The 25,745-nt window shown below is 47.2% G+C and overlaps 1 protein-coding gene across 2 annotated transcripts; it reads left to right on the plus strand.

Annotated features, from left to right (window-relative positions):
* On the plus strand, nucleotides 1-24,940 carry LOC118770957 (integrin beta-1-like). Of its 2 annotated transcripts, none has more exons than XM_036518750.1 (16): nucleotides 1-366; nucleotides 12,936-13,002; nucleotides 13,552-13,637; nucleotides 15,110-15,329; nucleotides 15,934-16,104; nucleotides 16,502-16,740; nucleotides 17,083-17,238; nucleotides 17,584-17,679; nucleotides 18,042-18,131; nucleotides 18,345-18,485; nucleotides 18,800-19,002; nucleotides 19,539-19,777; nucleotides 20,360-20,582; nucleotides 21,269-21,504; nucleotides 22,284-22,450; nucleotides 24,600-24,940. In XM_036518750.1, the coding sequence occupies exons 2-16, from the start codon at nucleotides 12,936-12,938 to the stop codon at nucleotides 24,663-24,665; spliced, it is 2,400 nt and encodes a 799-aa protein (XP_036374643.1). In that variant the 5' UTR covers nucleotides 1-366; the 3' UTR covers nucleotides 24,666-24,940. The 2 variants fall into 2 exon arrangements, with proteins under 2 accessions (XP_036374643.1, XP_036374642.1); XM_036518749.1 differs by lacking the exon at nucleotides 24,600-24,940 and adding an exon at nucleotides 23,587-23,776.
* Nucleotides 24,941-25,745: the final 805 nt, after the last annotated feature.

A 25,745-nucleotide genomic window follows, 5' to 3' on the forward strand; every position in this document is an offset into this window, starting at 1 on the left:
CCCCTCCCGTCCTCCTTGGATCAAGAGAAACAGGGGATTGCACGTTTGAGGACACATTGAACATTTGTTCGCATGTGGAGTCTCTTCATCCGTAGTTTTAAGTTAATTTGTGTCCGGTGAATCATTGATCCGAGATGCTTTGTACTTGGGAACGGAAATAAGTTAGGCTACATATGAAACAGACAGAGCCGATTTTTTGCGCTCGAAGAAAGTGAATAAGGAGGTCGCTAGATATCGGTCCTTCCATCTGAAAGGGCACCACTTCGACTGGAGTTGGAAGAGAATCCATTGACACTTGATAACGTTACCACCTATGTTGCTTTGAAAGTGAAAACAACGGTCTGGTTTTGCTGATCGCATTGTAAGGTAAATACAATTCCATAAAGATGTTCTTGCCCTAGTATTTTTGTCAGTTCGATCATGTATATTGTTGATCTGATTACTTAGTTACCAACTACTTTGCTCTATTAAAAGTTAGTTGTTGGATTTAATGCTGGACTTTTTGTTGCGAACAGGCTGACGTTCGTTAAGTTGATCTTCCTGTCCCTAGACTGGAATGCATATTGTGTATTGTTGGGTGCGGGTGACTGAGTGCATGGTCCGAACGTTCAAGTGATTTTTACCTTTTTATGTTCATTGTGAGCATGAAATAGTCTATCTTTAATTCTCAAATGTCCATACATATTAGAAGTTGTCCGAGAATGTAGTGATATCTAGACACACTTAATTTTCCTCCGGTTGACCAGGCCTAGCGGCTCCGGGGTTGGTGAAGCAAAACTAGCGGCGCTTCATTCTCTTTTAGTTTGACTTTGTTGCCGGTTTCATTATTCAAACTCCGAGTGCACTACGCTTCTGTGTATGATTGTGATTTCATTATAACGAATCTAACGTTACAAATTATGGATTCTAACTACATGTATTATGACTCTTATCATTCAACTGGGATTTGTAGTTCTTTTGGTACATGGAGGATTCTCACGCCATTGTTTTATCGGATGAATAAGTTAAGGTTTGTTTTCGTAGACAGTGATTTTTCACTCATACCATCAATCTTAAGGTCTTAAACGTTGTCGAAATATGCTTTGATGTGACCGAACAATAGGCTGGGTCGGCTGTATTTTGTGCTATAGTAACGTTTAGACAGGGCTATATTTAGGGAGTGTCTCGAGCAAGCAGTGGCCGCAACTGGACGCTGAACTCCGGGACAGGGTTGCCAGCAAAAATCACAATCAAAGTCAGAGTGTTGTCAGAAACGATTCTCGCAAAGACAAATACTTAAAAAAAGGTAGTTCTTCCAACTTTTAATACATTCTATTATGCAAAACCGTGACCTCAACCAAATATTTGGATTTAGGCTACGCTAAAAATACATTTATTCCGTCAGTTTTCACCGTAGATGAATGAAATGTGGGTGGAATTTATATTTTTAGATTTTTTTTTTATTTTTTTTTCATGGGTGTGCATAGAAGTAAGCTGCCTAGTATGACTCTTGAAACTCCAAATCTGGCAACCCCGATACTGGGGCATTTAACATGGCGAGACACTAGTCGTGTTGGATTCCATGTTGACAAGTATAATGTCGTGAAAGTGAGAAGGACAAGGACAAAAAGACTGTTACACGACCAAAAATGCAGCCACAATGTGAGCTGTCGTAATTATAACTATTTTACTCTGTTGGGGGAAACCTAAGTCTACACAAGTTTGGTAGAATGATTAATCGGGTAAGAAAAGAAGCTACATCGTCATGCCACGCCATAATTGGCTGTATTCATATGACGTAGGATGTTGGTAAAGTTTTATAGGTGTTCCAATCATGCAGAGAAAGTACCCATCATGCAGACTTTTTACCGTGAGTGATCGCGTCTTTGCAGTAAACCACGCCTTTAAGGTTAAGAAAACGATCTCATCTGAACTTTTACAGTATTCCCAGTTACTTTGAAAACACATCCCAAACTTTGTAATGAACGCCTACAATCAGAGGTCTCTGAGCTGTAGACAGTTTTCCCATAATTTGTTGTTACTTGCAGTTGAGCAAATGGCCTACAGTTTTGTGTGGTTGCTTCATGACGTTCCTAAAAAGGCAGCGTTCTAGGACGTGCTCATTATTATATTTAGCAAAATTTAAAGTACCTTGGCAATTGTACAGTTGAAGGTTTATATCCTATTACTGTGGATTTTTCCATTTGAATGGACTTTCAGGGAAGCCTTCTCCAGTGGTTTGTAATGATTATCCAGCAACATATTGAGAGCTTGGTTCAGCTAGAGTACCAATTAGGCCTCTAGGTGAGTTACTTGGCTGAATTCATGGCAATATGCTTTTGTCCATATTTCTTCTCTCTAAGAGTTTTATGAATTTTCAGCATTCCAGTGGACTGATGTAAGCTGAATTGATGTAAGAGGACAGTTGTTATGTTATGTTGTTGGTAGGAGTTGAGGTAGAGAAGGAGAAGTGAAAATCTAAAACCAAGCCTGCGGTTAAAGGTTTCTGAACAATTGCTCCTCCTAAGATGTGGAATTATGGTGTGTAAACTGTGGGTTACCAATCTCAAGGGACTAAGTTAAGGTTTGCTTGACTGTCTCAGCGTGAGGTTAACCTAGCTTTGGTTTTAGTATGTGAGAGCATTTGTGGTCAGCATTTCCATTACCTGGAGGCAAAACTGTGCTGCCAATAATGCAGGGTGTGTCCCTCCTCCTCAATCTCTTCCTGTAAGAAGAATATAGCCAAAGGGTACGTGATTCACCAGCATCTCCCAGTGACAGCTAGAGCCGTTTTTGAATGTCCAGCCAGTGGCATCAATTGTCTTTGTGTTTGATGAGCATGGAAATTTGTGCTCTAGGCCTTGTTTTGGTAAAGGGAGCTGAACAGACTTGCCTTGAACATTGCTCACAGGCAGCTAGAGATTTGGAAGATGCTTTAAAGGGTGATGTTGGGTAACTTGGAGTGTACGTTATGTTGATTTCTGCTGATGCCGTTCTCCTCACCCTGGTTCTGTCTCACTGAGAACTGCTTAACCGCACTCTGAACAGGGGGGAGTAAAGTACTGAAGAGCGAGTTTGACCAGCCAAAGCCTTGTTCAGTGTTCTGGCCATCTGAGTCATTTCCCGGGGGCTTCCTTGAGATGATGCATCTACAGTGGAGCAGAGCAAGTAGCCATTGCAGTGAGGTCATCGTAGGGAGTGAGTATTGGGCAGCAGTGCAGTGCAGTGCTGGGGGTGGGGGAGGGAGGTACTCAGTGATTCACAGCATTGTTAACATTACCCCTACGGTTCACTGTCTGAGTCAAAGCTTGTTTTCCCCAGTTGGTTGTCTGGAGCTTTTTATTTTGCACCTAGGCCCGGAAATGTCCATATTAAGAAATCTTCAGCTTTGTCTGTTTTCATTTCTCCCATCTGATGTGTAAGCTGTTTTCCAGCATGCGGTGTTGTGATGGATGGGTATTCCAGCCATCTTATAAATGGACTATTTTGATCACGTAGGAGAAATCTGATGTACAATAGGTATTGACTGAACGAAGCCCAAGGCCTGATTGAATTTAAGGACGCTTTCTTTCCTCTTTCGAAATTACGTACTCAGTAGAAGAAAAAGGAAACCGCTCCGGCGAATCTCACCCCCACCCCGGAATGAGAATCTGTGGCTTGGTTTAATTAAGGAAATGGAAGTGCACTTGTGCTGCAAGGAGACCTAATTGAGGAGAGCAGGGGGACTGTGAGTCACGGCAGCTGAGTTGATGTGACCCCAGAGGTCTGATAGCAAGTGGTGGGGGGTGGGGGGTGGGTATAGACTCATCTGATTTATGGGTGGCTATTTGGCTGTTTAACCCCCTCCCCCACCCCACCCACTTCAATAGATGCCAGCTCAACCAAAGCAGAAATATTTAAATGGTGCTACTTAGCCTGCTTTGCACTCGCTCTCCAGGAGGTATGTCTTTCAGTCAGTCTACAGTACTAGCATTGCGCATCTTATTTTAGACCTTCGGTATCGTCCTTGGAGATGCGTGTACCCCACAGTAAGGGCATGCGTCATTTCCACAGAAGTTTTTCATGAAAGGCCCTCGTTTTGATTTGGATCTGTTTTTTCACCTGCTCATGGACACACACATGGAGGCATGCACACACAGGCAAGTTCTCCTTTTCTGAGGGTGTCATGGAGACCGAATGGGATCAAAAGTTCTTGCAGAAGTACTTGAATATAAGGACACATATGGTAAAGGGTGGGGTTAGTGTTGTAATTAGCTGCTTACTCATCGCTTGGCAACTTCTCAGAAGCGGCCTGGACACTCCCCATATGTTTGTTCCTCTAAGAACCCCTCAGAAGGACGGAGGACTCAAACATCTTGTCTGCATTTCCAGCTTTCGGGCTGTGTGTCTCGCTACTGCCACCGTTTAGAGGGGCAGCCCTCTAAACATAAGACTCTTGTTTCTTATCTCAGCCGGCCTGAGAGCCTCAAGGTGAATTTTGAAGAGAAATTTCGGGGGTGGTCATGTGACGAGTCTCCCGCTCTGTGAATGGCTGAGAGCGCTGTCACGTGCACCGTCACAATTGGAAACGACCCCAGTTCGCACTCAGAAATGCGCATACTAGGGCTAGTGTGAAATGGGAGGCATTCGAATTCTAGCCTTCTCTCAGAGGGGTGGATCAGCAAAGCAAATAAACACGATATGCGCTGGAAGAAACACAGTCCATCCTCCTCACAGTAGAGCAGGCGTTAGTGGTGGGTATTAGAAACCCACAGATAATATGCTCTATAATAATAAATTTAAAAAACCATAGATAAGGGTATAATGATAAAAAAATATAATAATGTATGTAAGAAGGCCATCAAAAAGAGGCTGTGGAATGCACTTCCCCAAATACTTTTGTTTTGTGTCGGAACAAACTGGTAATCGCTAGTGTCTTTGCAAGTATAACTTGGATTCGTTTTTACACTCTTCAGCGATTTATAAATGACACAGCTTAATTTTTATTTGCTCATTAATGAGCTGGCTCACAGTTCCTGGCATATAGCATTGGCTCTGGGCTCTGGGCTCTGTGGGGTTGTGACATAGCTCAGCAGTATCACGTTGGCCCACATACATGAAATGAGCGCACAAAGCAGGTTTCGGGCGACTGTTCCGCTGTGTCGGGCCTCTGTCCACCTTTTCTAACCAAACTTCAACAGGTGAACAGACTGCTCATGTGAGTTGCGTTGTTCCGAGCCATGCATTTGCATGGGTAAGAACTGTAGGCTGTAGATAAGTACAGAAACTATGTCACGTAACTAGATAGCGATTCACAGATGCGAAACCAAACAAATTTCTCGCCTTTTTTACACACCGATGTGCTGTGTTGTAGGAACATTGAGGTTTAATGTTGCGTGGGAGAGCCCTCTGCGTTCATGTGGATTGCAGAACGACTCACGACTGCCTGTGTCTAGCCCCCCCCCGTTTTTCAGAACAATGGCAGAGTTTAGGACTCTCTAACAAAGTAGCTGTTTGCCTTGCGGTTAGGGAGTTAAGTTTACCCTCGTGCTCGCCCGCAGTGAATCCCCGGCGTTCGAACCGCAACGGGGAATTTTTGATTCTCCTGAGGAAGGAACGGAGCTGTGAAGATGGAGACCAGCTGCTCGGCCCCGCGGCCTTTCATCTCTGTCGCAGTTTGCCTGCTGTGCGTGCCTGCTAATTGGATAGACAGAGCACAAACAACACCAGCTAGCAAGAAGGTGTGGCTCCTCCCGAACACACCGAAAGCTGCCTTTGGCCTCTTTGCAGCCCCATTCCTACATGCCGGCGTTTAGATTAGCAGATAGGAGCATGCCCCGGCTCAGCAACGCTCTGCAGATTTGCAAGGCACAGATGAGCAGTTGTGAGCATCTCCATGCTATGCTTGTGTGCTGACGGGAGAAGGTTTTAACCTGATTAAGCCGAGGAATTTCCTTTGCCTCGCTGTAAGAAGTAAAGGGTGAAATGGCATTCCTGGGCAACCCTCAGGAGCTTGTACTGTATGCTGTTGTCCTCAGATACAGGGGCAGCCATGTTTTCATTCACCCACAATTCCATTCACCTTTAATTCTACTTACACACGATTCCCTTCATGCAGTGTGAGTCAGACAAGGCCTGCCGTTTGTGTACCTGTGAACTGCAGCAAACCCTTGTTTAGCTGGTAAATGGCTTATCAGTAGTGTCTGTCAATATTTTTGATAAGTCTTATTTATTTTACTGGCAATGTTAGAAGGAAACCAACCTTGAAATACCAATTTGGTAAAATTTTTTGTTCCATTTTGTAGAATTTGTAGAAAATTTCAGTTCATTTTGCGGCATTGCGGAATGTATTTCTGAAATATTCTTTTAAAAAAAAAAAAACTGAACTTTGCTGTGTTTGAATATCAAATGTAGAGTGTCGGCCAAATCACTCTATTTGAACAGACGCCATGTTGTCTGTTTTCACAGAGGACTCTGCCTTCCCCCATCCCATCCTGTTCTGTACCCCTGATTGCTTAACAGCAGACTTTCCCAGACCGGATAACCACTCAAAATGGTGATGTGTGTCCATATTCTAAATAGAACATACACCAGCAGCAATGTTTGGAGCCGTTAGTCACTATTCCCCAGCAAGCGTTCCTTTTCCTGGCAGGAAACTGAGCCATGGGCTGTTGAACGGTGTACGCCTCTTTTCTTTTCTGCTTTGTTGAAAAACTGTTGGCTTGAAGCGTAAACGGGGGCAGATTAATGATTTACAATGCCTGTGCAGGCCGCACACCTTTACTCTGTACACTCCTTTAGCAAATGAAAGGTTAACCCCCCACATACGCATGCATGCATGTGTGGACAGGCACACACACACACACACACACACACACACACACACACACACACACACACACACACACGCACACCATACATGCACATACGTACATTTCAATAACCAGTTGTCGATCTGAATCTAAGCTAGTTTTGTCTTCTTCTAAAAAAAAAAACTAGCATTTGTGATTGACATATATGTGATATGTGATTATATATATTCATATATGATTTTGAAGCTCATCAGCTACTAGTAGCACTGAATGCACTATAGTTCTAGAAATGGGGGGAAAAACTTAGATAAACATTTTGAAACTAAGTGTCTTTGCATAGGAAGCAGCTGGGGTAACAATAGGAAATGTCCGTCTTCGAGAGGAAGCTCCAGCTGGTCAACATGCAGGAGATGGAATCTCCATACAGCAGCTTCTCTCTAGTGTACTGAAGCTTTGTGTGACAGAAAACCAAGACTTGTATATTTTTTAAAATTTTGTGTACGTAACAGGACTAATCATCCAGTACCTCACATGAATTCACATTCAACTGTTATCCCTCTTGGGGAAGCTTTCTTGGCCTTTTCCAAACATTGCATTCAAAACATTCTTCTAGAATGTTATATTTGAACAATGTGAGCAAGCTGCATCTGAAAGCCTAGTCAAATAGTTTGGAGTCTAGGTTTTCCCAGGGTGGCCATAGTTGGTCCAGTAAAGCAGGTTTTTAAGTCATCAGGGAGATGTAATTTAGTAGAAAGTAGAAATAATGCAAGTGGTGGTATAGCTGTATGCTTGAGGTTTTCCTCATGTCTGTGGTAGAAGTAAGGCTTTCTCCATCCAGCTGGATCAGTTCAGTAATTCTCATCCAAAGATGTGTGATATTCTTGTGTTTGGGGACACAGCCTTGACAGGCAGACCCTTTAATGTCAGCTGTGACAGCTTACTCCCTGTCAGAAGAGGGCAAGTGTGAAACTTCACACGCGTTCGTCAAACATCGCTGATAACTACCGCTGTTTCAGCTACAGCTGCTGGGAGGACACTACTGCCTTTAACGCTCATGTTCTGTTGTGCTGGAAGTCGTTCTGGATAAGAGCGTCTGCTAAATGAATGCAATGTAACGTAACTGCAGAGTGTTCAGGTTCAGATTTCCGACAAAGGGAGAGAGGAAATGATCTTTCGGACGCTTTGGGGGACGTCTATCCCGGGATACTTCTCGTGCCAGGAGGCCGGCCATTAGCGCAAGATAATGCTATCGAGCTCAGCATCTCTAGGCGGCATGTAGAGCGAAGAGATGCCGACATAAAGAAAAGCCGGCCGCATCAGCCGGGGGCCGCACACTCCTCTGTCCAAAGACAAGCTGAATACTCCAATGCAGAGGCCTGCAGGCAATTCGAGATCAGAAACACCTGTTGTACTGTACCTATTGTATTGCACGCTGCAATGAGTTTTGATTTATCTTGCCATTTGTTGTGTGAGGGGGCAGGGTATGTCTGTGTGTTGGAAATGAGCAGGTGGGGACGGATGTGGCTACAGGAAGTGGGGCTCCCAGTCAGATGTTGGCCTTTTAGGCAGAATTGAGAATAAGCTTTTTGTTGCTGTGCCTGAATTCCCACAGCTGCACTGTACAAAATGAAATCTTTGCTGTGATCGTAAATGCACAGGGAAGTGATTTACACTTGTCTTGACAGCAGTGAAGGAATTCAGTGGCTTCGTCTTTTGCTAACCATTGTAGCGAGCTTGTTTTTAGCGGGCAGGCTACTACTCCTTCTCCTTTGAGATGCTACTTTTTTTTAGGCATTTGTGTATTTTAAAATGCTGACTACCATGCAGTTGACTGCATTTAGTTTTAAAGCCCCGGTTACAGTGAAAATCTTTGAGATGTACTCGGTATTTATAAGATAAGTGATTAAAATGGCTGCCTCTCAGATGAGGCCTTCGCAGAGTTTTGCTCAGTCAGTGCGCCCTTTGTCTCCCTGGGTGTGGGGGTGTGTGGCCCACTTAAAGACTCCTATAAATAATTCAGAATGTCAGGACTCAAATTGTGTCTGGTTTGTCCTAAATTCACTGCTCAGGCGCATGCAGGATTGAGGGCCGAGCCATGAGGCGCATCTGCAGCTAACGAAGGGGGTGAAACCCTTAAAAAAAACCTTCTTTCAGAGTCATACTCGTCCTCGTGCCTTTCTTTTCAAACTTCACATGTTGTCTATTGTCTAATGCATTGGCTCGCTTGGAAGTAACTGAGCTCGTGAAAAAGAAATCTGGTTGGGTAGGAGAAAACAATGTGCTTAAAAGGAGCTGTGAAAGTGTTGTGTGCAGCTCTCCAGCAAACACGCACAAACGGTCTTGGGCAGCGTTTCAAAAGTTTGCTGGAAAGGCAGCGGTGGGGTCTGCCTCTCTCCTGGCCGTCCTGACCATACAAAGCCATTGAGATGCCATGTTGATTCACACTGTAAATATTATTCGCCGAAGCCACTTTTTCAGAGCCGTGTTTCAGAGTCCGGTGCAGTCAGAAACACCTCCTTTAATCCCTCTCTGAAAGCGAAGCCCGCCTTATATTCGCTCGCAGTTTTGTTTTCGGCCTCCCTGGATGTTCCAGTGTTGACCGCAGGTTATTTGCAGGGTTTGGGAAGGCCTTGGTGTGGTGGCGTGTCTTGTTGTGTTAGCGGGCGGCAGCGGAGGCGGGGTACCTCCACCTGGTGGTTCCGCCACAGAAGGCAGGCGTGTTTTTCCACGGGGACCGTGTTTCCATGTCCCACAGCGGGAGGGGAAGAGGGGTGGGGGGGGGGTTCAGGCCTCGGCCAGACAGGATCACGGTTTCCTGTGAGATTAGGATGCGTTTCCGTAGAGACAAGTCGAATTGGCCGGACTGGACAGGAATAGGCCCTCTGCGATGCTGTAGACACAACAGATTGTCATCGCTCCGCCTCAGAACGCAATCAAATGTTTCCTTACGCGAAGGCAATGGTAAACCTTAGTTTACAGGTTATAGCATACTCTTGAAGTCTTATCCAAATCCATTCAAATTGCTAAGGCTTTTAGCAGTCATAATTTTGGTTAATGTTGGTATAGTCATAAAGGAGACATTTAATTCAAAGAATGTTGTTTGGAAGGTATCAGAAATACTCAGGGTCAGACCCTTCAATACAAAGATTTTGTCCATTATAGACACTACTCTTCATTTTTGCAAATAGCGACATGTATCATGCCTTTGCAATGTAAATGAAACTGAGGTTATATGTGAGGTTAAGTACTTGGTTTATTAATATGGCTGAGTCATAAACTCCAGGAATGACCTCAAGTGTCTCTGTTAAGATGATGTCATGAATTATTACAGAATGGCTCATACCACGGCTGCTGAGTGCTTCCAAATGGGTTTGGTTCTGAACGGGATTTACCACCAGAAACATGGCATACGCCAAGTGGTCAAATGCAGCTTTTCTTAGTCTGCAGTGAAAGCAAGGGCATAAACCTTGTTTGTGCAATAAGTTCAACAAGGTCTGTACAGTGCCTTAAGATGGATGGGAAAGTTATGCAAGCGTTATGCAGAGTTATCAGCTGTTATCAGTGTGGTGGACATGGAGCAGGTCTCCACCCCTTGTCCGTTAAATTCTCTGTTTAAATTGTGATAGCCCTCCCCCAACGGCCGTCTGGGCTGTGGGAAGTTGACCAAATGCAATTTGGTGCCCTGCACAGCAGTCTCCTGTCTATGCAGTGGAACTGAAAGGAATGTTGCTAGAGGGGTTTTTGAAGGGAAAGGCTGGACCATGTCTGTCTTTGCGTTGCATTGATTCGTAGAAAACGGAGTACCGATTTTGAATTGTTTTTAAGAGCTTGCAGTGACTTTCACTCAGGTGCGACTGAGCCAGAACATTGACACTTTGAAACGGAGACCTGAATTTGACACCACAAGTTTATGAAGATGAAACCGCATTGCGCAGGTTTTTTTTTTGCCCGGCGCTAACACCTTTCACAGAAACGCGTGTGTTTCGGAGCCGTGCCTTTTTCAGATGTCACACAGGATGCCAGTTGCAATAGTTCACATCCTGCACCCAGCACGGTTTTCGCGGTGCGGGAAGGCTGCCTCAAAGATCGCACGCCGTTTTTGCGGGGCTCCGAGGGCGAGCTCGGCGGTGCCCGGCCAGGGGGCGGTCGCTGCGGCGACAGGGCCCCGTGAGCGGAGCGAGGGCCGCCCGCGGGGACAGGAACATCTTTACGGCCCTCCCTTTTGTCTGCCCCGGGAGACGCTGCTTGGTATTCTCCTCCCGGCTCTCGCCAGCTCGCCTGGGGCTCGCCCCCCTCTCGTTAAAGGCGTATGATGTCATGGGCGCGGCTGCATTTCCACGGTGGGGGCTGGGGAGGGGGGTTGGGTGGGAGCCCGTAACAGCTCTGGGCAGGGATCTGCTTTCCCAGCAGCGGAGGGGGGAGGGTGACCGGGGGATGGGGGGGGGAGGGAAGGCAGGGGGGCTGTCATCCATCAGCAATGCTCCGAGCCGCCCAGCCTCCCTCTCCCTCCACTGCAGAGCTGAAGCAGGCCGCAGAGCTCTGAGCTGAGGGCTCTCTGAGGATCCTCAGCACTGCATGGCAGCCCTCCCCTGAGCTCAGCCTCGGGTTGAGCTGTGGTCAGACAGCTGCGGAGGCAGGGCAGGGATGGTAGTAGCCAGATTCCAGTGTGTGTCGGTACCTCTGCGCTACTCCGCAGGGGCTGAAATGAGCCCCGTTATTCGTCACAGAGGGCCCGTGATCGGGCGCTCCCAGCCAGGCCGGTTCATTTCCTGCGGAAAGTTCGGCCTTGCTTCCCGCCGCCCAATAAGGCTCCGTGGCGTTCTGCCTCAGAGCGTCGTCATGGAAACTCCGTTCCTCCGCGGGGCGCGGGGTCCCCTTCCCCGGGCTGGGGGACGGCGGTTTGGAAGCGCCACGAGAGGCCAGCGGGAAACGGGGGGCGCGGGGGGGGAAGAGGGGGTTGGGGGGGACGGGGGGGTGCAGTAAGGAGCTGCGTGACCGAATATGGAAACAGACGCGTGCTGAGCGGAGGAGAGAGAGCGCGGCTCTCGGCCAAGTCCGCCGGGACCCGGCCGGTCAGGAATGTTGGGCCAGACGCCGCCCACTCTGCGCTGCCTGCCTGCCGTCCCCGGCATCCCCCTCCGTCCTCTCCAGCAGGCTCACAGCTCAGAGCGGCTGTCAAAGGATCATCGCTGATCTCACGCTGATCTCGTCTGCCGCTCTCTGTCGCCATCGGCCCACCACCCTCCCTGGCTCAGTGGCTGATGGGAAACGGTTACATGTCATGTCCTGTATGCCCTGTTTTACTGGACAAATATCATTCTAAACAGCCACTTGCCAGTTTCTCTTGTCAATGTCAGTTTCTCATGCAGCAAGTGGGTGAGCTCAGTGTATTTTTGTTGCTGTTGGTTTCTGTACTCGTCATCTAAGGTTGGCTGCTCAAAGGCCCCCTTTTCATCTCTGCCTCTGTTGTACCCATTTGACCCTAGCCCCGCAGTCGCACAGTAGCCTCAGTATTTTCAGCTCACTGCATCGGCTGTTTGAGGGCTTAAAGGCATGACCGCGCTCGCTGGCTTCTATTTCTGCCCTGCTGTGACAGGAAGTGACCTGCATCCTCGCCGTGTCGACCAGAACGTTCTCGCACCTTTTGCAGACGAGCGTTTCGGCTCCACACTGGAGCGGCATTTCCTTTTCGCCAGCGCAGGTTTCTGAGCAGCCCTGTTTAAGGGAGGCTCTGGAGGGGGTGATGCGTTTGCCCCTTAGCGATAGCGGCTCAGTCAGGAAGAGGTTGGCAGGCAATGCAGGGCTGTTGTGGTTACGCTGCATGGTCGGATAAACACCATAGTACATGCTGTGTTGAGCACTTGGTCTGTCTGTAATGCATTGGGCTACATAGATGGCAGTGTACATTCAGTCTGCGAATCCAGACCATTAACAAACTTTAACAAGCTTTTTAATGAGCTCTGAGCTTAGCCAGGGTGCTGGTGTGTGAACTGGTATGAATGGTACAGTGTTTCCTGTGGGTAAGATACAGGTGAATGGAAGGGGGGAGGGGAGGTACCTCACCCTGTTCACAGTGACCTTACACTTTTTCATAAAGCAGCTTCATAAATGCATTCTGAATTCAGCGTTTCTAATTGTTCTTTCTTTTTGACTTCTCTTTTTCAGATGGCCCTAAAACTTCTTTTCATATCAACGTTGTTAGTAATCATCCATTACGGCAGCTCCCAGCAAGGTAAGGTCTGGCTGTGAATTTAGATGTGACTCTTTAAAGCTTGTCTCTGCCTGTATCTGTCTCTGCCTGTATTTGTCCCCTCAGTGTTTAATGCACAGCTGTTTGGTTGTTGAATTAGTGACAGACCCTCTGTAAGGTAGCAGCAGAAACACTTATGTGTCATCTGCATATGTTTATCAGACTTGTAATAGTTGAGATCCTTTAACTTTTTCATTGCTGCAGTGCTGACAGTGAGTGGTCCTTTCATTCGACTGCTTGGTGCTTGACTGTAGTTATGTGGGGGAGGTAACACAAGAGGAGGTCTTCAGCTGTTTCCATCAGCTCATGTGATTGTTACCACAGCTGTCTGTCTGACCCCCCCCCCCCCCCCCCCCCCCCCCAAGGGTGTGGTAGTGAATACAGAGCTTGAAATGTTCCATCTTGGGCCTAGCCTGCAAAAGGGCAGAATGGAAGGACAGTCCACATGTTAAGCACTAAGCAATGTGTAGATGGAGTGTGTTGTTTGGTGGTGTTGTCAGTCATTGAAGTTTCTTTTTCCTGCGCCCTCAGATGGAAACGAGTGCATCAAAGCGAATGCAAAGTCCTGCGGGCAGTGCATTCAGGTCGGAGAGAAATGCGGATGGTGCATGGACCCTGTAAGTACATGCCAAACAGCATGCAGGCCTGCTCGTTCTTTTCAGATGGAACTGCAGCTTCTGCCCTCCTGCAAGCTTCATGCAGCCAGCTCTGTCTGCAGGTTACGTCACAGGTGTTGTGTGATTTGTGCTGCGAGAGCATTAGTTTATATGCAATTGTTATGAAGAAATTGAAGAAATACCGCAAATCTGTTGCTTTCCTCAGTAGTTACCAAGAAAACGGCAAGTTCTGCCTTGTATGAATCATCCACGCCTGTATGCGTGAATATCTGAATGATAGTAGGACATAGTAGGCCAAACTGAAATATGGCAGCTCTTTCCAAACCCCTTCCAGTAAATATACATGTCTTTCTGCTAGGGAGGTTAGCAGAGAACCTCTGGGGGTGAGAGTCTCTCCTGACAATTATTAGTTTGCCATGGATCTGATTGGACACGTCAGATAAGTGAGCCTCTCAGAGTTATTAGCGAGTCGTGTAAGGACCTGTCCGCCTTAATTATCCGCCCACCGGGAAGGTCAGGACAGGGGGCACCTGTGTGTACGCGACAGCTGACTTCTGCTGCCCTGTGTCCCACAGCCTTCCTCTAGTGAGGAGAGCGAGACTGCATGAACCCTGAAATGGCCAGGGGCTCCATGACCTGTCAATCACTGACTTTTTTTTAACCAACCAAAACGCTGTATTTTCTATGGCAAGATCTTATGATTGGGTCTCATCAGTGAGTCTCATAATGGGTTCTGGGGTTACCAAAGCCTCACTCCCAGCTGCACCTTTCTCCAGGAAGCAGCTGTTTTTTCTGCAGCATCTAAACAAGGATCCTCATTGGGTGTCACAGGGTCACAAAGTGTTAAACACAGCTTTTTATAGGCAACACCGAAGCAACAATGCAAAGATAAAATGCGCCCTGGGAGCTGATTTGTTTGTCAGCGTTTCCCAGTTGTTTTTCGGTGTTGCGGTTGTGTCGTGCGGCCGAGGCAGGAAATGAGTTCGCTGTCTTTATCTGTTTTAAACGCTGAGATGGTTTACCTTCCGTGAGATCACCGCAGGACTGAGAGGCAGTGTGCCCTGTTAACCTCCTTCCTTTGTAATGAGGCCGCTCCCCCTGTGATTGCTTCAGGGAAAGGGCCTTGATAAGGAGTTATGAAACCATGTCATTTAGGAATGAAGTCTCCAGAGGCAGCATTGATTACCGGACAAACTGCAGCATGTCTGCTGTCATGTCAATGCAAACCATTAATTGGATGGCATATTAAAAAAAGTCTGACTGCTCTTTGGATCTGTGGCTAATGCACTGGCATGAGAGGAAAATTGGGTACTGTTGATACTTGCAAAGGATCCAGAATGAATTTCTTAACTTTCCAAAGTTCCGACTGTCAGCTGCAAGCAAAAGGCCCAAAATGTCACCGCCTCCTGTGGTGGTCCGTGTCAACCCACCCCTCCCCCGTCCCTCACGCTCACCCTCTCACCTGGTTCCAGGACTTCCTGAAGCAGGGCGAGCCCACGTCAGCGCGCTGCGACGAGGTCGAGTCCCTGCAGAAGAAGGGCTGCCTGGCGACCGACATCGCCAACCCCCGCGGGAGCCTGACCGTCGACAAGGACACGCCCGTCACTGACCGCAAGGACAAGACGGAGAAGCTGAAGCCCGAGGACATCACCCAGATCCAGCCGCAGAAACTGACGCTCAGGCTGAGATCAGGTAACCCCCCCTCTGTTCCAAACTTATCCCTATCTACACGGCATCAGGTAGGCGCGTCGGAAACACTGCTTAAAACCCTCAGGAATCACTCTGAGGATCAGGATTTGGCTTGGTCCTCATCTGGTTGAGTTTAACATTGGGTATTCCCAGGTCTATTACTTGCACTTTGTGAAACCACGTCCTTTTATTTTGAGTGTTATGGCCCTTAATAGGCAGTGTTAACATTATATTATGTTACATATAGTTAGCAGATTCTCTTATCCAGAGCAACTTCCAGCAAAATAGAACAGAAGTGTATCCATTCAAGTAGAATGAGCAACAGTGTCAGACCAGGCTAACACCTCTCCCAGACCAGTGAGCGTGAGCATAACACATCTGATGAAATACTCTTCGTGAAATACACTAACATGGACAGATCGTGCAATCATGATGTCTGTACGGATTTTCTCGTACTAAACAATGTATCGTTTTGATTTAACTGCGTAGTACAATTGAAAGTTCTTATCTTGACTCGTTCACTGAGCTGTGTACAATGTCAGCATGAGATAATGTTAAGTAAACTGCACTTGTCACCACAATGGAATATTTACGTCTGTCCCTCCAGGTGAGGCCCAGTCCTTCAAACTGAAGTTCAAGAGAGCTGAAGACTACCCCATCGACCTGTACTACCTTATGGACCTCTCCTATTCCATGAAGGACGATTTGGAGAATGTGAAAAACCTGGGTACAGACCTGATGCGTGAAATGCAGGAGATCACTTCTGACTTCCGAATCGGTAAGAGTCCTATGGCATGCAGTGTTCATCATGATGTAATCCACCCCTGCTGTTCCAACAGACTTAAAGGTTACTGAAATTAGTATCAGTAACTCATCTTTATTCATATTATTTTATTTATTTTAGACTTTATCATATTAATTTGTCGTGTACCTTTATTATCAATGATCCCTTTATTAGAACTTGTACGTTTGTTGGAAAGGTCAAAAAATACTATCCATAGAAAACTGGCTGGAAGGCAAAGCCCTCACAATAAGGTTGATTTATGTATACACTTGGGGTGCCCAGCCAATCAGCTTCCACGGGTATGATTTTCCAAATGTACCATGTACCGCCATGAAGCGGTGGTTCTGATTGGCTGGAGAGGTGTCATTCAGCCCGGCATTGGTGCTTTCAGGCTTCGGCTCGTTTGTGGAGAAGACGGTGATGCCCTACATCAGCACCACGCCAGCCAAGCTGCTGAACCCCTGCACTGGCGACCAGAACTGCACCAGCCCCTTCAGCTACAAGAACGTGCTGAAGCTGACCAGCAACGGCGAGCAGTTCAACAAGCTGGTCAGCCAGCAGCAGATCTCCGGCAACCTGGACTCGCCCGAGGGCGGCTTCGACGCCATCATGCAGGTGGCAGTCTGCGGGGTGAGTCACATGACCCTATTGGCCCAACATGCTGACCTCAGTTATAACCATTTGGGAACCCCCTTTGTCTCAGTGCAGAAGCAGCAAATAAGTTTAAACTGTGATTTAACTTTACTGCCTAGGTCTCTGTAGGGCCTATAGACATGGTCTTTTACTTTGACTTCACTGCAGGAATTTCAGGAATATCATCTTTGGCTCAATTTAACAGCATTCTTTTCAGATCTAGAACCTGCCACAGTGTGATTGGACTGAAGGAATCAGCATAGATGAGATTTTATTTGAATTGTCCGACTGCGTAGGGGGTGGTAACACATCTGTCTCCTCCCCTTTCTCCCCTGCTAGGAGCACATTGGCTGGAGGAACGTGACTCGCCTCCTGGTGTTCTCCACCGACGCCGGCTTCCACTTCGCCGGTGATGGGAAACTGGGCGGCATCGTGTTGCCTAACGACGGGAAGTGCCACCTGGAGAACAACATGTACACCATGAGCCACTACTACGTACGTACTCAGGCCTGTCACACACCGCTGCTGGTGCAGAGTGGAGGCAGGTTTAACTGGGCAGAGCTAACGGTGGCAGTGAGATGGAGCAGTGCTTATGAAAGGGGTGTATAAGGAGGAGGTTGCGGGGTTGAGTCCGCAGGTGGGGACACTGCTGCTGTACCTTTGATGGAAGTACTTGAATTACACCAGTGCATAATCCATCTGTTCATCTACATATTAAACAAGTGTTACTCACTCTGAGCAAGGCTGTCTGCCGTTCAAGGGAGTGGTATACTTATGTAATATGGCATGTCATGATGGATCTTTGACTAAGAGAATGACTTTTGTTCATTGTTTTTGCAGGACTATCCTTCCATAGCCCACCTGGTCCAGAAACTGAGCGACAACAACATTCAGACCATCTTTGCCGTCACGCAAGACTTCCAGTCTGTTTACAAGGTAGAAGCCAGGGTGCCTCTGCATGTGACCTGTCCTCTGCTGTTGCTCCCAGTGGCATATGGGTAGCCATGTGGTGGAGTGGAGAGAGAGGTGAACTTTGAACAGGAAGGAAATGTGCAGCTTCATAAATGAGTCATATGTAGGTGTAATATGCCCTGGAACAATGTGTAATATTATGTCCATAATCAGATGTGTGTGTCAGAGTGTTGTCACCACCCCTGGGATTTCCACCATTCGTCTAAACCCATTTTAACAGCAAGAAATGGATTCCCATTTTTTGAGTGGCGATAAATTGCTTTTAACAACAGAGAGAGCAATTTGTTTTACAAATGAGTGCACTTGGTGTCATCTTTTGTCTGTAGGAGCTGAAGAATCTCATTCCAAAGTCTGCAGTGGGCACCCTGTCCTCCAACTCCAGCAACGTTATCAAACTGATTATCGATGCTTACAACGTGAGTACCCACCCTCCAACAGCAATAACAGTGGCAAAGAGGTTAGAGTGACGCTCTAAGGCTTCCATACAGCAATGTACCTGGATTCATTCACACTGTGACACCTCTCTGTAAATGTTCAAAACTGTGATGAGATGTTACGCTAACAAGGTCAGATTAGCATTTGCCATAACGCTTGAAAAATGGCTGACAGATCTGCGCTGTCTGTTGCAGTCTCTGTCGTCTGAGGTGATCCTGGAGAACAGCAAGCTGCCAGAAGGGGTGGTCATGGAGTACCAGGCCCACTGCAAGAACGGTGTGATTGGAGAGGGGGAGAACGGCAGGAAGTGTTCCAATATCTCCATCGGAGACGAGGTAGGCGAGAAACCAGATGACCTTTCACTCCGATCATTTATCCCAGGGAGGGCTTGGGATACAAGCTGTCCCCCCTGAATCCTCTCTAAACTTGGATAAAAGCTGTCCCTCTTGAATCTTGTGTAAACTACACTGATGTTTATGTCTGGACAGAATGTCTGTTTCAAATGCCTGGTGAACTGTGTGTGATCTGCCTGGTGTAGATCTAACAGATTATTCTGAGGTTTTCCAGAATGATTTTTCAAACTGCCTCTGTGGAACTCCTGTCTTGTGTGTGTGTGTGTGTGTTGAAATACGCGATCTGCGTCCCGCAGGTGTCCTTCAGCATCAGCGTCAAGGCGACCAAATGCCCCGAGCACGGCAAGCCGGAGGTCATCAAGATCAAGCCGCTGGGCTTCACCGAGGAGGTGGAGCTGGTGCTCAACTTCATCTGCGAGTGCAAGTGTCAGGCGAAGGGGGAGCCCAACAGCATGCGCTGCAACAACGGCAACGGGACCTTCGAGTGCGGCGCCTGCAGGTACACCCCCCCATGCTTCATCTCCCACAAACCACAACATGAAATTTCAGTCAAAGAAGAGCAGGGCTGGAACATGTGATCTGATGCATTAAGCCCTTAGATCCTGTTTTTTTTAAGTACTGATTGCTTTGCATTGAAAGAGAAACTTGAGAGATGTCACAAATGAATTGATGCTGGTAAAATCAGCTCTCTAAGGGCCATCTGCTTAATGTGTTGCTTGAACATTCAACTATAACGAGTTTTCCTCAGGTACATGTTCAAATGCATGTGTCTGGACTTTTATTAGACAACATCAAGTGAATTTCTGTTTCCAATTATGACTTCTTGTTAAACTGTAATAAGTTATCTTAATGGCGTTGCATTAGAAAGGCCTGTGTTAAGGCAACCGCAACTCTGTTGAGTGACCTCAGAGCCAATATTGGCAAAGCATTAGAGCCAGTGCTGGCAAAGCATTAATGCCAGTGTTGGTAAAGCATCAGGGCCAGTATTGGTAAAGCATTAGAGTTAGTGTTGGTAAAGCTATATCTATCTCTCAGTTGTAACGAAGGGCGCATCGGCAGAGAGTGCGAATGCAGTACCGAGGAGGTCAACAGCGACGACCTGGATGCCAACTGTCGCCGGGACAACGGCACGGACATCTGCAGCAACAACGGGGACTGCATCTGCGGGACATGCGAGTGCAAGAAGAGGGACAACCCGGAGGAGCGCTACAGCGGCAAGTTCTGCGAGTGCGACAACTTCAACTGCGACCGCTCCGGCAACAAGCTCTGCGGAGGTGAGAGCGGTCTCTCTGCGGTCAGCACGGGCTGCGACCACTACATCACATTCTGCATATCACTCGTGTGGGAGCGGTCTTTGTGGTCAGAGTGGGGTTCGACCACCACATCACAGTCAGTGCATCTCTCACGTCCAACCCATTCATTGTTACGTTTTAGCAGTGCCTAGAGTTCTTACGGAGCTCTTTGAGAGAGTGCTTCATTTGATATGGCAAGCATTTTTAAACTTTAAACATCTCTTTAAACTTTAAACGCATAGTAAGCGTGATTTAATTGACTTTTGCTTGGTATGTCCAGCTGAAAATTTCTCTGGCCATTTATATTACATTACATTACATTACATTCATTTAGCAGACACTCTTAAGCAGGCTTACTTCCATTACAGTAGACCATCCAAGCTCTTACAACCTTTTTCATTGAAGATGTTCTAAACTGTATACAAGTTAAATGATAAGCGTGTTACGCTGGCTGTAGAATAGGGATCCTGGTTTTAGAAAATGGTCATGTGTTGTCCCTGAAAGTGCTTTGCCTCAATGACCCCCCCCTCCTTCCCCCCGTTGCCGTGGCGCCCCGCCCCTCAGGTCACGGCCGCTGCGAGTGCAGGGTGTGCATCTGCGACGCCAACTACACGGGCAGCGCCTGCGACTGCTCGCTGGACACCACCACCTGCCTGGCCAAGAACAAGCAGATCTGCAACGGCCGCGGCAACTGCGAGTGCGGAACCTGCAAGTGCACCGACCCCAAGTTCCAGGGCCCCACCTGCGAGCTGTGCCCCACCTGCCCCAGCGTCTGCACAGAGCACAAGTGAGTGGGGGATACACCAGCCTTAAAGCGGGGGGGGGGGCAGATCTGTGCTTTACAGCTGTATCAAGCATGGGTAAGCCTGGGTATCATGGGAGAAAACTACTCTTAAACCAGGAGGTCAGATCTGTCCTTTACAGCTGTATCAAGCAATATGTGGGTTCAGCTGTCCTTTAAACCGGGGGAACCAAAACTGTACATTACGGCTGCATCAAGCGTGACCAAGTGGGCACCATGAGGGACAAATTAGGCTCAAAGCAGGGGGCTAAGTATGTGCTTTAGAGCCACAACAAGCATGAATGAAGGGGGCCGGGACATGGTTCCACTGTCCTTCAGCCAGAGGGAAATCTGTCCACTCGAGCTGTACTAACCGTGAGTTAGTCTGGGCACCATGAGGGTCAAACTAGGCTTAAACCAGGGGGCTAAATTTGAGCTAGAGCTGCATCAAGCACAAGTGTGTCTGAGATAAACCAGGGCGACCCTCCCTACAGGCTGCTAGCTTTGTAAATGGGTTTATATTTAAAGAAAAGGCAAGTCCACATCAACTCCCTCCACCCGCCTCAGTCCAGTCATCTTAGCATGTTGGAAAGCAAGAGCCCTAAGAAGGGGGCTGTTAGCACCTAACCCCCTCCTCTCCCCTCCACCCTCTGCCTACCTGGACACCCCCTGTCTCTTCCCCCCCCAAACAGGGACTGCGTAGAGTGCCTGGCCTTCGGCACGGGCCTGAAGAAGGACACCTGCAAGGAGGAGTGCAGCGACTTCAAGATCATCAAGGTGTCGGACCAGAGCAAGCTGCCGCAGCCCGTGCAGTCCTTCCCCCTCATGCACTGCAAGGAGCGCGACGCCAACAACGACTGCTGGTTCTACTACACCTACGCCGTCAACAACGACACCAAGAAGGAGGTCCACGTGGTGGAGAAGCTCGGTGGGTGGGCCGTTCCGGGAGGGGAAAAGTCCGCGGGGCTCGCGTGTTTTAGCAGGCCTGAATATGAACAGCGCTAACAAGTAGCCTTGTGGAATATGCCGCTTAAATTATTGTCTACAGAGAGCAGGCAAATGCTGGACATTGGCCCAGAGGGCACAGGGTGGGTGCAGAAAGTTGAAATATTGAGAGTGGGTGTTATCAAAAAAGTCTGTGCAACCTGCAAAAATGGAAAAACAAACAACATACAATATTATCTCATTCATCATCTGATCAGCCAGCTCAAATATGTTCTCACAAAGTGCTGGAATTTTAAAGTGTTTAAAGCAGGGGTGTCCAAACCTCTCCTGGAGGGCCACTTGTCCTGCATGTTTTAGATCTCTCCCTGCTCCAACACATCTGATTCAAATGATCAGTTTGTTATTCAGCAGCTTCAGGAGTTCATAAGGAGTTGATCATTTGAATCGGCTGTGTTGGAGCAGGGAGAGATCTAAAACATGCAGGACAAGTGGCCCTCCAGGAGAGGTTTGGACACCCCTGCTTTAAAGTGTTCGCCCGAACGGCACCATTACGCCATTGCAGTTTCTCACTGCAGATAAAACGCCCTCCAACTCACTCCCACGCCCGCGGTTTAAACTGTTTCAATATGCCCTGGCGGGCTATGAGCAGTTCTGCTTTTTTTTCCAAGCAGACGCCCACTTTAGTCATTCTGCTGTAGCTCTGTGTTGGTTTTGGTCACGTGTCCCATGATGCCTTGCTCTGTGCGTCTGCCCGGCTCACAGAGTGCTCCACGGGCCCTGACATCATCCCCATCGTGGCGGGCGTGGTGGCGGGGATCGTCCTCATTGGCCTGGCACTGCTGCTCATCTGGAAACTGCTGATGATCATCCACGACAGGAGGGAGTTCGCCAAGTTTGAGAAGGAGAAGATGAACGCCAAGTGGGACACGGTAAGCCAGGCCGCGGAGCCGAAATGCACCGTCGCAGAGAATCCTGTCCCTCTGGAAATAGGGTTACATTGAAAGTGTATTGATATCTTCTTATGTGCTGCTTCTGTGGCAGTTTTGAACCTGTGAGGTCATGAAATGCACAGGGAAAACTGAGGTGCCTTATCGACATTTGCGAGAAAAACATGACGTGTTCCCAGATCAGTAAGGTTTTGTAATTTGACCTATATAAGCTGGGCCACTCGGCCTTTAGAGCTGTCCTCAGGTCAGTGCGTGCAAGTTTCAGCCAGCCCTCTCCACAGCCCAGGATCCCCGTATGGATCTGTTAAAACTCAACCTCACCCCTGCAATCCAGCCTTCTGGTTACCAATGACAACAGTGACAAACAAAGGCGGCGTTGAGGTCGTGGAGCTTCAGGAGGACCCTGGTTGCACATCCTCATTTTCTGGGAGTGCCCTTCCGTTTAGCTGGAGTGTCAGTGTGCTGCTGCCTCCTGCTGGCCAGACGGTGGTATTGCATGCCCATAATAGGAAGTGCAGCTGGGAGATGGCATGTCCGGAGCAGCAGCAGTGAAGGGCTGGGTGAAATGCTTCCCGATGACTCACAGCCCCTCTGCGTGGAGGGACGTGGAGACTGGGCGGGGCATGTGGATATCAGGGATCCTCCTATTTGCACACTCAGGAATGAGAGCAGCAATCACTATGACTTTGTTCACAGAAAGATCCGGCTGTTTTTTCTTGAAGGTGTCAGAGAGTCTAAATAGTGATTTAAAGAATAGGCAAAAGAGCAGCAATAAGAAACTGGCCTCTGCTATTCTTTTCCCACTTTTTGAGGTTTGATCCCTGCCTGTCTGAAACTACAGCTCTCCTGCTCAACTTTCTCTATGTTAAACTGGTTCAGGTAGTGGTTCATCCATATGCTATGCCTTTATGCTCTTGCTAATAAGTAAATGCTACACCACCTTAAAATAAGTGCCAGTTAGTAGCTAAGTTCACTTTTGTTGAACCCTATTGAATGTGAAAGGTAAAATCACTCCAAACCATCCCATCCTGTCCTCTTTATCTGTTGACTTTTTCATGCTGTCCATCATCTTTCTTTCCACTGCTCTCTAAGCTCTCTGTCCTGTTCTCTACCTGTAGCAAGAGAACCCCATTTACAAGAGTCCCGTTAATAAGTTCCAGAACCCAAACTATGGACGTAAAGCTGTGCCCCTTTGAGTTTGTATTGCCTTCCTATCCTCATTTTTCCTGCATGGGTTTGTTTTTGGTTTGTGGTGTTTGCTCCATTTCTGCCGTAACTCCCACACCAACCCAATTCCAAAATTCATTCCTTCCACTGTCTGCATCACTCTTTGACTTTACATTTTTAAAGCAGGTCTTGACAGGGAATAGGTTTTTGCCTTATTCATGGTTTCTCTTTGTTTAAGCCTGTTTGATAAATTTTAAGGAAATATGTAGGGAGATGCTTAGGTAGAATGATGTCCACACCGTGGCACTGCTGTACTGAATTTACCGGTGTGGGTAATGGCTCCTTCTGTGTAGTAACGTCTTGAGAGGGAGTAAATTGTCAGGTTATGGGTATCATCAGCCCCACTTAGGATTAAGATGGGGTTCCTGAACCCCCTACGCTTACCACAGTGTCACAGCCAAGGGGGAATGTTATACCCCACAGACTGCATGTTGTGACCATGTTCTTCACACACTACAGAGGGTGGCGTGGATTTCATCTTATTAAACACTAACAAGAGCAAACGTGGATAAGAATTAATGTTGTGAGAAAATGGAATCAACACAACAGTATACAATCTTTGTGTTAACTTGCCTAATTTGTCCAACTTCTCAAATTTCCATCAGTACCTTGTAGAAGTATAAGGGAAATGTGCTGGTCTTATTGGTCGTACAGTTCTGTTGAGAAGGTATAGGCCATCTGTAAAAAAAGTCACTGACTCTGGATCAGAGTGCCTTTTACTCGTGCACGCTTGTGTTGGTGAATCAGCCCTTCAGACTCAACTGACTTGACCCGGCTGTGCATGTGAAGTTTGCTCTCTGCTCCCCCAGGAAAGGGGAAGAGAGGTGCCCTGCTTTAACACCGTGACTGACTCGAGCCTGAGCACCGCGGCCGTCCACTAACTCTCATTTTGTTTCTCTTCCAGGGTGAAAACCCCATTTACAAAAGCGCTGTGACGACTGTGGTCAATCCCAAATATGAGGGCAAATGATGGAGCCTCTTGCCTCTCATTCCAACACTGTATGCAAAATAGTTTGGGGGAGGGAGATTGGGGTGGAGGGGGGAGGAAGATTGGGGTGGAGGGTGGGTAGAGGAGGGTTTTTTTTTCCATTTTGTTTTTATAGTCACAGTACCATAGCCATGCATCTGACCACTTTCAGTTTTTACTAACAATAGTTTTGTTTTTTGTTTTTTTTCTTTTTCTATGCATCATTCGGTAATTGTACTATATGTATAAACTTGGGTTTTACTTTTGGATAAAAAAAATGCCACAGGACTGGCAACAGGTCATTGGAGTTCATTTTGTGCCTTTGGCAAAGTCAACCGACATAGTCCGGAGAGAACAGTTCTCCGCCTGGTCTTTAAAGTTAGTGTTAGTGTGAAAACATGACCTGGGTGTAGAACTTTTAACAAGGTGGTGCTTAGAGATAATAGCAGGCTCCTTGTACAGCATTACATTGTTTTGTGTACAGTATGTTGTATAATGGATTTCTGTGGTAAGTCACAGGAGACAGGAAGTGAAGAAATGGTTTGTTTTGTGTTCTTTTTTATTTTTTTTATTTTGCGTGGAGTAAAACAATCGATGGAAATTGGAAGGGATGAAGATTTCTCTAGCCTCATTAGTCGGCATAATGGTCGTGAACCAAGAGGAGAATCGTGTATTTTTTGGTGCAAGGGGCTGCATTTTAAGAACTCAGGTCACCCACTACTCGTTTTAAACATTGCCAAAAAATAACTGCTTTATTTGAGAGACAAAAGGCTAACTGTAAGTGTGTAGTGTCAGCCACAGTAAGCAAAACCTTGAAAGACGCCGTTCTCAAGTGTGTTTGTCTTTCATGTCCGTGATCTCTCTCTGTCTGGATAATTGTCTCCTCTCGTCTTTGGTGAAAGCTGAAAGCAATTGTTTTCTTTTGAAAGATCACTGTTAAGGGAGTATTTTAGACTTCAGTGCCTCGTGCTACACATGCCACACACACTTTTTTTTTTTGAAGTGCCTTTTTATTTCTGCATTCTTTTCACTTTTTTGCAAAAAAAAACTGTTTCCGAAATTATTTATTAAAAAAATTCTAAA

The sequence above is a fragment of the Megalops cyprinoides genome, chromosome 24, assembly GCF_013368585.1.
Source record: "Megalops cyprinoides isolate fMegCyp1 chromosome 24, fMegCyp1.pri, whole genome shotgun sequence".
In the NCBI taxonomy this organism is placed as follows: Eukaryota; Metazoa; Chordata; class Actinopteri; order Elopiformes; family Megalopidae; genus Megalops; species Megalops cyprinoides.

Coding starts and splice junctions, on each gene's coding strand:
- LOC118770957 (XM_036518749.1), top strand. CDS start 12,936: ATGGCCCTAAAACTTCTTTTCATATCAACGTTGTTAGTAATCATCCAT. Junction 17,239..17,583: donor ACACCATGAGCCACTACTAC/GTACGTACTCAG, acceptor TTGTTTTTGCAG/GACTATCCTTCCATAGCCCA. Junction 21,505..22,283: donor CCACGTGGTGGAGAAGCTCG/GTGGGTGGGCCG, acceptor CCCGGCTCACAG/AGTGCTCCACGGGCCCTGAC.